The sequence below is a fragment of the Dermacentor silvarum genome, chromosome 9 (assembly GCF_013339745.2).
Source record: "Dermacentor silvarum isolate Dsil-2018 chromosome 9, BIME_Dsil_1.4, whole genome shotgun sequence".
Lineage (NCBI taxonomy): Eukaryota > Metazoa > Arthropoda > Arachnida > Ixodida > Ixodidae > Dermacentor > Dermacentor silvarum.
The window spans coordinates 99460471-99471620 of record NC_051162.1 but is presented as its reverse complement, the minus strand read 5'-3'; the positions used below and the strand labels follow the sequence as shown (position 1 = coordinate 99471620).

Here is an 11150-nt window from a genome sequence, read left to right as displayed (position 1 = left end):
AAACTGTCTCGTCGGACCACGAACCGCGTACTATATCGTACCGTCAAATATTATGGCTATGCAGCGTTCAGTGAATAAATGGACTTTTCATGTGTCTTACAGCGTCTTTTTATAAAGACACTTTAGCTTATCTGGACTTGTTTGCTTTGCAAGTCTATGGGGCCACTATCCGTAAAATCAAATGCGCTCTTAACTTAAACGTTTAGTGGGAATTTCCTGGCGTTCAATGGTAACCCTTTAAGGCCAGTGATTCCAACTGGAATCATCAATTTTCTAGCTCAGTGGGCAACCCCGGGTTAAAAAAAACGTTGTTCTTACGCTACAACTTATATTTAGCCCTTGCTCTATATTTGCTGGCAAGCTGGTAGACTCAAGGAAGTGCTGTCACCTCTGAACGAAAAAAATAAAAGAATCGCTTGCACTCTTCCGCCATTCGCTGGGATCCCCTGTTCTTTTCACCATGAAGAGGTACAGCAATTATTTTATTTTTGTCTCGAACATTTGGATTTGGACTATTAGGTGCTATGCTATCCCTTCCCAGTAAACTTATTCGGCGAAAAGTATTCGCGGGTAGCTCAGAACTTTGCGAATCATGATGATTCCAGATGGAATCATTGGGACGTAGCGGCTCCGACTACTCACGCGATACATTTTCCATTGACGTTGCCTCACTGAAGAAATCGCGTGTTTGTTCACACCCAAACGGCGTTTTCATGCCGTACTTGGCCATGTTTTGGGCGCGTGTTAGCTGATGGATCATTATCGCGTCAGGAGCCTTGCTCTGCTTTTTGTGATTTTATGCTGTTGATATGAGCGTTTGCCGTGTAGATAAACTACTTTTTGGGGGGAAATGTCTCCGTAATACGGAAACAATTTCTTTCGGAACAGATGGCGACAATCAGCGCATGCGAGTTTTATTGGAAAAAGAAAGAAGTCACGAAGCTTGCGCTGATCCCTCGAGGTGACATTGATTCGTCCGATGAAAAAAGAATTCATTGCGTAAACTAGAAAAAATAGAAAAGAATGTGCTCTTACTTCCGCATTCGGTGCGAGAAGTGTGGCACACCCCTCTGCCTCAACAAAGAAAAGAATTGCTTCAAAGGGTTTCATCTAAAATGTACTTTTCACGTAATGCTTGAAACGACGTATTTAAAGTCCACCAAGTCCCACTGATTCCATTTGGAATCATTTATTAAGTTTTGATTGAAAAGTGTGAGCACAGACTTTTTTTATTTTTTTAACTAGCACGATCTTGCACATCTCAAATTGTAAAGACCAATTTTTTACAATGAAGAGAATTAACTTGGGCCTGAAAGGGTTGCTGTCAGGCTCCTGTCACGCTGCTCGCCTGACAGCAGCTACTCGGCGCTATATTAAGTGCGAAGCACTTGAGGGGCCCGGGCTGTGGGCGAGTAATGTGATCTCATGTCGTGGTCACGCGCAAAAACACGGTAAAAACAAGTGCAGAATTGATCAAAACTGGTTCAAAATAAACTCACATGATTCAGAATAATGTAAAAGATGGGAATATTCCAGCATTCAGCTCAATTATTGGCAAAAAAATCACAGCATATCCACGGGGTTAATGATGATGAGTGCGAAGCTCCGGAGGGAATCATCGGATCTCCCGCTTAAGGTGACGCTAGCACAAACGCGTTAGAAACGTGCAGTACTCTCTAGTAAGGGGGAGCGGCCACAGCGTCTGACGCAGCCATTTACACATGCCGGAACGTGCACCGCGTTTCCCGACGCCATCACATGACTGCTGAGAGAGTATACCCCCCGTATTCATACACGCTCCTCGACTTGAACTTGACTTGCCACTGCCTTGGGCAGCGCGTTCGAAACGCGTTGAAGGTAAGGCGGAGAGGCCACAGCGTCTTACACCAGCTTCTTACACGGGCCGTAACGCGCTAGCACAAACGCGTTAGAAACGCGCTAGAAACGCGGCCTTTCGTTAATGTTGGGTATTTATTGCCATCGTGGTGCGTGTGTCTATGTGCGCTTCGTGGCGTAGTGCACTCTGCGTTCGGCTTTCGAGGAGGACGGACGTGTGATGGCTCGCTCCGTGCGAGGTGCTTCGGCGGCCGCTGCTGGCCGCGGTGACAGTTTTTCTACTGCACCCTCGGATTACAGGATTCTGCTCCCGATATTGCCTTCGGGAGAGAGCATGCAGCAGTGTGTGTTTTTGCACGGTGATCTGGCAAAAAGACCATATCGGCTGGAAGATTTTCGAGGGCCATTGGAAGAAGCGGGCTTCATCAAGAACATCACCGGTATAGGAGCCTTCCAGATGAACCACATCTGGCTGGTCAAGCTGCGCAGCAAGGCCGACAAGGATGCTATGGTGAAAACGGGTGGACTTCAGGTCAAAGGCGGCTTCTGCGCTGTCATTGACCCCATCCAGCAAGACGTCACCGTGAAAGTCCACTGGGTCGATTTTGCTGTCCAAAATGAGAGCGTTCGGCAAGCGTTGAGCAACTTTGGTGACGTCCCTGAAGTTTCGAACGACAACTGGTTCGTCGCTGGCTTTGAACATGCGACGTCCACGACGAGGGTGGTGCGAATGAGACTTAAGCAAGGTGTTGAGCTTGACGACCTGCCGCATCTTTTCAAGTTTGGAACTGGCACCGTCCTTCTTGTGGCCCCGGGTCGGTCACCGCTATGTTTGAGGTGCCGCAGGCAAGGAAGGACACATACGACGGGACTGTCAGACGCCACGCTGTGGAGTGTGCCGGGTGTTTGGACATGAAAGCCAAGATTGTGCAAGAAGTTACGCTAGAGTAACTAAAACGGTTATCCCAACAGACGACGTCCAAGAGAACATAATGGACGCGGAGGAAGCCGAAAAGTCGGCCCCGAACAGCAACACCAGGAAACACGAAAGCAAGGACAAGGAGACGGACGCCAAGAAAGCAGGAGGAACAATGCCTGACAGCCAGGACTTGACGAAGGCAACTGAGGAGCGTGCGCAAACAGGCTGCACGCAGGAGGCACCGCTCTTTAGTGAAGCAAGTGAAGAGGAAGACATGAGCGATTGTACCGAGACCACTACCGAAGAAGAGAAAGCAGACGCTACGGCGGCGACCGCGGTGCGCGGGAAGCGTCTCAGAACAGGCATTCCGAAGTTGACGGAGGACAGCACCGAACGCAAGGTTAAACGCCTGGAGCGTCAGTGGCAGCGCGTTGCTGGCGCCAAGGGTAAAAAATATGTCCTCGAAGTCCGGTCGGCGTCATCGTCACCGGTGCGGGGTCAGAGACGCGATAAGTAACACGCCAGTCTTCTCACTGCAGGGTAGAGCCACGGTAAGCGTTGTACTTTTGGTTCGCGCTTACAATCAGTATGATTAGTATGTCTTCACCATTACGCGTCGGTACGCAAAATGTACGGGGTCTGGGGGCTAGTGGCAAGCAATATCAGGTCAAATGCACGATGCAAGAAAGAGACTTTGACCGGCTTGCGGTCCAGGAGACTAAGGTTAGCAGAGAGGAGGTGACCGACAGATTGGCAGCACAATTTTCTTCACGGCACAATGTATGCGTGGGCCATGCGGTGAAAACATCAGCCGGCTGTATCTTGTTTGTTAAAAATTATATTGGCATTGTTGTGGAAACGGTTACAAGCTACTTTCAAGGACGTTTTTGTTTTGTGTGATCTTACTTACGGGGAGGCAATATTGGACGTTATCTTTTTGCTCGGGCTGCACACAGTCTGGCATAGTCTGTTAGCATATAGACACTGTGATGTCAAAGGCCGAGCTGTGCATGAATATTTTGTGGAAATAGTTGTGAAAGTACGTCATGTGTACAAAACGACTGACTGTGATGAAGATGTGATATCAATGTTGGATGCTTTAGCACATATAAAATGAGTGTGATCTGACAAAATCCTATTCAGGCTTGTGGCCAAATAGGAAATAAAGAAAGAAAAAAAAAGCTTCGTGGCGTGGTGGGCTAACGACGCGCGCTCGGAAGCGAGGGGTCCCTGGTTCGATTCCGCGCTACGGACACAACTACGGAATTTTTTTTCTCACTTTTCTCAGACTGGTTACACACTACTACTACTACGACGGGGACGGAACGGGTGCCGCTATAAGGAGCTTCACTCCTAAAACTCGTGAAGATAGTTAAAAATTTTTATTATGATCTCATATCACCGTGGTCACGCGCAGCAAAGACTTGGCTCCATGTGCGTGGCGGTTTCCCACCAGTTGTGCCTTAGCACAGGTGTCAAAACGAATGATGGATTGCTAAACACAAGATAAACACAGGAGAAAACTCGATAAGCACAAGGAAATCACAGTGCAAACAGTTGCGAATCACTGCTTCACACTTCCCCAGCTTTCACGTTGAGTGGAACTGCATTACCGCCGAGTTTACAAAGGCTACTGTCCCGGACCGGTACCCAATTCTTTTTTTCGTTTCTATCATCCCCCCCTCTTATCAGCTTACATAAATATTTTACAAGTCCATAGCAAATGTTAGAACTTATGCGAAGCAAAGCGTTCATGAAGGTAAATAACTGCTGTAAAAGTAAATTCGATGCGTGCACTCGCATTAGCTTTATTTAATGTAACGTATCTCATCCAATATTTATTTTTATACACCACACTGGTTGCCTATTTTTGCCAAGCAATATTCATGTTTATTTATAGATACAATCCCAAGCTATGAACAAATTCAAATACAGTTAACCTTCCTCAAATCGGAGCTGTGAAAGCCGGAAGAACATTTCGAAGTCAGTAGATTTTTGAGAAACACGAGAGCACGAGAAAGGATTGACGCAGACGGCGCATAAGCGTCATATAGCCTTTTCAAAAGGCCACAAGTAATATTCTCGGTCACTTTCGCGTGCGTCGGCACCGAACACGTCGGTGTCTACGGGCAACAGCGTTAGTGGCCCTGAGCCAAAACAACGTGCATGGCCCAGAGTCAAGACGATTTATCCTATTGCATTATTAGAAGCCAGTCTTCCAAGCTTAAGCCCTTCCAGACATCCATAAAGCTGCAGCTGCTACTTTCTGCACGGAATTAATTTCCAACAATTTCAGTTCTAAAGGTTAAACTGAAGTGCGAAAAAGCGCTTTTGTCAGGTCTTTAGCAGAGGCCCACGTGTCATGCGGGATTTATGCCTCACCAACGAGCGAGGATGAAGCGAGAGTCGTTATTAAGCCGTGATCTTCTTGAAATACTGTGAGCTGCCATGTGGACTTATTTCGGGCGCAGCGTGTGCGTTGATCGCGACTGTTCAAGAGTGCCAATTATCTTTCTCAATATTACACAATGACCATTTTTATGCATCGCTGACAACATCCTAAATCATAAGGGAAAATCACCGTCCAAGTACTCCGTAGTGTGTCTATGTTTGTCAAAAGGTTAACCAGCGAAGCTGAAACGAGCGGCCCCGGTGTTTATTACTGGGTGAATCCTGACGGTTCATTACCGTCTATCTCAATTATTGGTTTCGTGTTTGTGTTTTTTAACCAGGTTACACACGCGTTCGGCTACGATGGAAAGAACGACGTCACTGACGGTATGCCCACAGTCCTCCGTTGTCGCATTATCGCATTATCGCTTGCGATTCTTCAAAATTAAATTGCTTCAAGATTAAATCTGTCCGTCACATAAGACAATGAGTGGCTCATACACCCTTAAGCAATGGCTTCTACCCCCGTAAACTTGGCCTCTCCATTACGACGACAGACGAGAACTGAAATTCTACGATGGAATGATCAGTTGCGCCGTGGGGCGCCAACGAGGCAGCTGTGGAAGAAGACGATGACGCTCGAGTCATTGCTGATAATGATAGTTTCCGCGCACATCGGTTTTGCCTAGCCATATACAGCGCACATCGGATGGTCGGATTTTGGTTTCGTCTAGCCTTCTACAGCGCCGCTGTGAATTCCACTCCCAGCTCACTATACTGCTTGCTGAAGCCAGATCGAAGTGGAAGCGAGCAGCCAAACAAGTGCGCACAAGTGCTGCTAGACCGAAAGATGGGGGGAAAAAGCGGGGAGCGCGACATGGTTAAGCGTGGCATCTGGCTCGGCGAGCGAGCTACCGCCGGGTGAAAAGCGAGTGCAAGCGACACTGCTGACGTAGGCCCGTGGCCTTTTTCTTAGCATTTTCGAAGTTGGGATTTCGGGATATCTGAATTCCGACGCGAGAACTTTTCGAGATAAGCGGTGAAAAAGACAGTGGTTGGCACCGCTGCCAGAAGAAAAATGTGGACCTAACCGATATTTCAAGCTTTCATAGTTTGAATTAACGAGGGTGTAGCGTAACAGTTGAGGTCGACGTCTCGCATGCAAAATGTGAGACTTCGACATAGAAATTCATAAGGACGAATGCTATGTTTGTTTAAAGAAGAATGATAAGGAGAGTTTTATGGCAGGAAAAAGTAAAACACATATAAAATAATGAAGATCCTAACGCACATGTAAATTATTATCAGGTGCGCTTTAGAGAAGCTGAGCGGTTATGTTTAGGTTTATCTACCACAAACGTCACTACTTTAATCGCATGCAGTTATCATGTGTATTGATTACACCATTTTCAACCTATGCCGAAATACGCAGACAATATTCAGCGCTTGCGGAGACCGAGAAATTTGCATAGCGATGTCATGAGGAGGGAGACAATATGTCGTGCTTGTCGAAGGAAGAATGGCGAGAACTGGTTCATTCAAAGGGAAATAAAGTAAATATCTATTATTTTGAAGCCCGCTGTATCACAGTGGCCGATGTCCATTCGAAGAGATGGATAAGAATGGTAAGAATGACTTAATTATACGTGGCACATAGTCAACGCCAAAAATGTCGAATAAGTCAATGAAGTAATTGAATACATGGTGATATTTCTTCAAGAGGTGGATGTGCTATAGCGACACCTATGAAGCTACATTGTATTGTCAGGTTCTGTGTAGGATTTTTTTTTACTACGCGGAGCTGAGGTGTGTCCACCGGCACTACCTTGTCCCGAAGTATACACGGATATTATAAGTTCTTCCCCCAGAGTTCGCATTCATCGCACGTATAGCCTTCATGTATGTCTTTCAAAATACATCTCCGCTCTAGAAGTTCTCAAACCAAGGGTGAGGAAGAGCACTTTTCCTCGCCCTTCGTTTTAGACATTTCCGAAGCCGAATGGCGTACTGAACGGAGTCTTCTTAAGTTTTGGCATTTTAGAATTGGCTTTTTCAAATATCCATATATAAATGACAGTGAACAAACCAACCGAGTTCATTCGCATAGTTCTTTACGATGAATGTGCTTCGAGTGATCTTTCTTATCTTCTGGTGTTCTAATTACGCAGACACCATGGCAAAAGCAACTCGTGAGTATATTCGAAGATTCAAAGCAAATTAATAAATGCGGAACGCGTGACGTACCTATCCGTTTGTTTTGCATTAGTTAATGTGGTCTCATAAACCTTTATTTAGTTTCCTTCCGTTCGGTTTCGACAGACTTGGTTTGGCACCCCTCTATTTGTGCTAGAACGGGGAGCGGAGTTTTTTTTCACAGCTTGCAGAAATGGGTATTTTGCACGACTTATACTGTTACCACAAATGCTACTTCGGCATGCGCTTTAAGCTTTATTTAGAATCGCCTGATATAGTAAAGAAGCCTTTTTTCTCCTTAGTAGAAATATTTCAATTATTACGATTTTCTCAATGAGGTACACCTCGTCAAATTATGACACAAAGCGCATTAGGTAGGGCTGTTTATTGGCGTTTTATTTCCGTCGCTATCTCATTTCTATTTCTGTTTAAGGTCAGACATGTATTTTTGAATTGGCCCCTTCGCCAAGGGTGCTATAACGTAAAATGATTCCAAACCGTTTTGATTCCAAACTCCTGACGTCAAATTTACGTAACCACCGACGCAAGCATCGGGCGGTAATCCGCATCGTTGTCTGAACAACCCAATCAAACAATCTCCTCGTTTATAGGATGTCAGCTTTGTTCGCTTTCAAAACCAATAACATTGTCTACACTCAGCGGTTTTTCTTATCTAATTGGCTGACAAGAGGCGAGGAGCATGCTCTAGTGGAGAGGGTTTCGATGGGGCCGAGCCAGCACAGTGAAAATAGATAACCGCATGGAGAGGGTGGTGCCGGCTTCTCCGATGGGTCCGCTTCGCCTTACTTAGCTAGTGGTGGCTGGTCGAAAATCGCGGCGGCGTGAAACGGAAGGATAAGAATGGCGCTAAAACGGATCCTCAGCAAGGAAGAGTTGGCAGAGCGACGTCGTATGCATGCCGAAAGGGCTCGATAACGTTTTACTGTCACGCAAAAAGGTTTATCATGCGCAAATAAATACATGCTCACCGCCAGGTGCGAGTAGCGAGGACCTGAGCGATCGGCGGGCAGCGATCTTTGATTTTTTTCGGAACGGGGCAGTCTGTGGCTATTCAGAAAAATTTTCAGTTTTGTTCGGCATATTAGTGCATTTTTTTCGCGTACACGTCACTTTGACGTGGTGAGTTTTCGAAGTTTTGTGACCTCGCGTGACAGACAGGCGAAGTGGGCGTAGCCAGATAACATTGGACCAATAGCAGAGAGCTACTGGTGAAAAGACATCGAATCAGGAATGATTATTATTGCGATAGCAATTATATGGACACTTCAACCGGATTTCTGCCGTCGGCGTCGCCGTCGCCGTCGTCGTCGCCGTCGCCGTCGCCGTGAGGTTCCGTATAGATAAAATCTTCGTCGCGCGCCGTATGCCCCAGCGGAAGCGTGCGGGGACGCGGGCTATCACGGAGAGCGAACGCACTCAATCTCCCACGCGCAAGCAAGGAAGCGGAAAGCCAGCGCCGGAGGGAGCAGGGGGGGGGGGGGGACTTCTCTGCCAACAACCGCGCTCGTCGCTCGTCCGCACAGTCTCTTATCTCTCCCACGCGCAAGCAAGGAAGCGGTAAGCCAGCGGCGGAGGGAGCGGAAGGGGGGGGGGGCACTTTTACGCTGCCAACAACCGCGCTCGTCGCTCGCTGGCACCGTCTCTTATCTCCACACGGCTCTGACCTTTATGCGCCGCGTGCATTCGCCGCTCAGTTTCCGTTGAAGCGATAGACCGCACGTACCTTCGCCGCTGCGGCGTATCCGCTTGCTGTCGGAGTTTTGACGGTCGTTGTCTGCAGTCATTCAGTGTGATCTATTCATGTTTGTTTGTGCGCGCTCACACCACGCTTGTTCATTCAGTTAGTAATAGTCGGGCCACATTTTCCAACGCACGCTACACATGCAATGCTGCCCGGATCGGCAGTGCAGCGCTACAGATGTGTCCCTTCGCACGCGCTGCCCACGGGAAGCGCTTCTCATCAACACCACCGTTTCACACGCGCCTTCTCGTGGTCATCGAGTCTCTCGTCATGTCGGTCTACTTACGCCGCAGCACACCTCCTTACTTAATCAGCTCATGTTTACTACAATTCATATTGTTACCAAAGCCGCTCACCTTACTTCGTATGACATTGCTGTGTTGCTATCGCATTCATTGCTTCGCCCTTAGGGCGAAACTGTGACATTTTTTTTTCTTTTGTGCGGTTTAATCATGCATAATCAGTGTGTACACGTTAAATGAGATGGGGAGCTATTGCGGTTTTCGTGACGTCGCGTGACAGACAGGCGAAATTGGGAGCGGCCCGAAAATGTTTTGACCAATCGTGGAGGCTGATTGCAGAAATTGGAATCAAAACAGTTTGGAATCATTTTACGTTATAGCGCCCCAGTTGTTCATAGCTCTGGGCTTCCACTTCCCCGCAAAGCGCAGTGCCTGTCTTGCTTCGACAATCCGCGCACGGAGTTGGTTGTATAACGATACTTTCCAGAGCACGTGACGGCTGGATGGCGCTGCCGAGTCTCATTAACTAGTGTAAAATTTCTCTCTCTGTTCTCTTTTTGCCGTACTTTCTAGAGCGTGCAAGGAGCTTAGATGTTGTGCGTGAGCTCTCAGAGTTTACTTCTTATATTGCGTCCGGTTTTTCTTGTATTCCTCTAGACACTCCTGCCTTAGAAACTTAAAAACAAACACGTGAGCGTAGACGTGTGAGTAGACTATGAAGCTTGGAACTACAGAGAGTGGAGTTAGTTGGTATAAATTCACCGCGAAAGAAGGTAACGCATACAGACGCGCGCACAAGAGAACCAGACAACACATCTTTGCATCTTCGAATATACTTACCCGTTGTCTGGTTCTCTTCTCTAGTGATCGTGTCAGCACGCCTTAACTTCTTTCACGATGAGACTATGTCTTGCGCGTGGTGACTTTTCCTAACAATATGAGCAGAAAAGCGGCGCCGGCACCATCTTCCGCACGCAGCTGTACTCAAAGGCTGTTTAGAAGGCAGGCAAATGAGAAGGTGAGTAGCTGTCATACTGTAGTAGCCGCATCGGGATGTCCTTCAAACAACGAAAACACGTAGTACCACCTACGGGTGTTCTTTTTTTTCCATTTTAGAATCGGACGACGACTCAGACAGGCTGCGACAGGTGGCAGCTATGCGAAGCATGATAGTCGATAGAACAATAGTCTCCCATAAAGTTACGGTCAGTAGGAATAATGATGTACAAATCGGCTCTTTGGCGCAAATTTTCGGGTGCAATCACAGGCATCGGCCCTTAATTTACGCAGAAACTTCTGAACTTGCCTGAATATCGCCCCCGCATACTTTCTACATTGTCTTGGAATATTTACTTCGTGACGAATTTAGGCTATTCAGAAAACTGAGAAAACTTCCTTGTGACGTTTTTCAGTGCTTCTAGTCACAAAAAGAGCTTCGATGTATAAGACACACGCTTGATTGGAGGTCCCGATAAAACAGAATGTAAAAAAAATGCTTGATTTTAGCCTGACCGTTTGATTAGTGAACGTGTCGATTTATAACGAAGTTTCTGCATCACTTGGCGGGGACCACATATAAAAGTAGAAGGATGCAGCATAGGAGTATGTTTAAAACAAATTGCTCAATTTGCTACGTAAATGTGCACCATGAACATTTGTTTTAAATCACATGTGTCACATATTTCAACCACGTGATGCGTTATAAAGTACTATATTTATTCTAAGTGAACCCCACTTTTTCTTTAAAAAATAGTTGCAAAGGTAAATAGTCTTTCCTCCCGCAGAACTAAAGAACGTTTCACTTGTC

At 46.7% G+C, this 11150-nt stretch overlaps 1 protein-coding gene across 1 annotated transcript in view; it reads left to right on the top strand.

The window, feature by feature from the left end:
* Positions 1–7222: 7222 nt before the first annotated feature.
* LOC119463772 (uncharacterized) overlaps positions 7223–11150 on the top strand; it is a 114926-nt gene continuing 110998 nt past the window's right edge. The window contains exon 1 of the mRNA XM_037724597.2: positions 7223–7335. Coding sequence (XP_037580525.2) covers positions 7263–7335 — 73 coding nt within the window. The 5' untranslated portion in view covers positions 7223–7262. The remainder of the gene's footprint in view (positions 7336–11150) is intronic.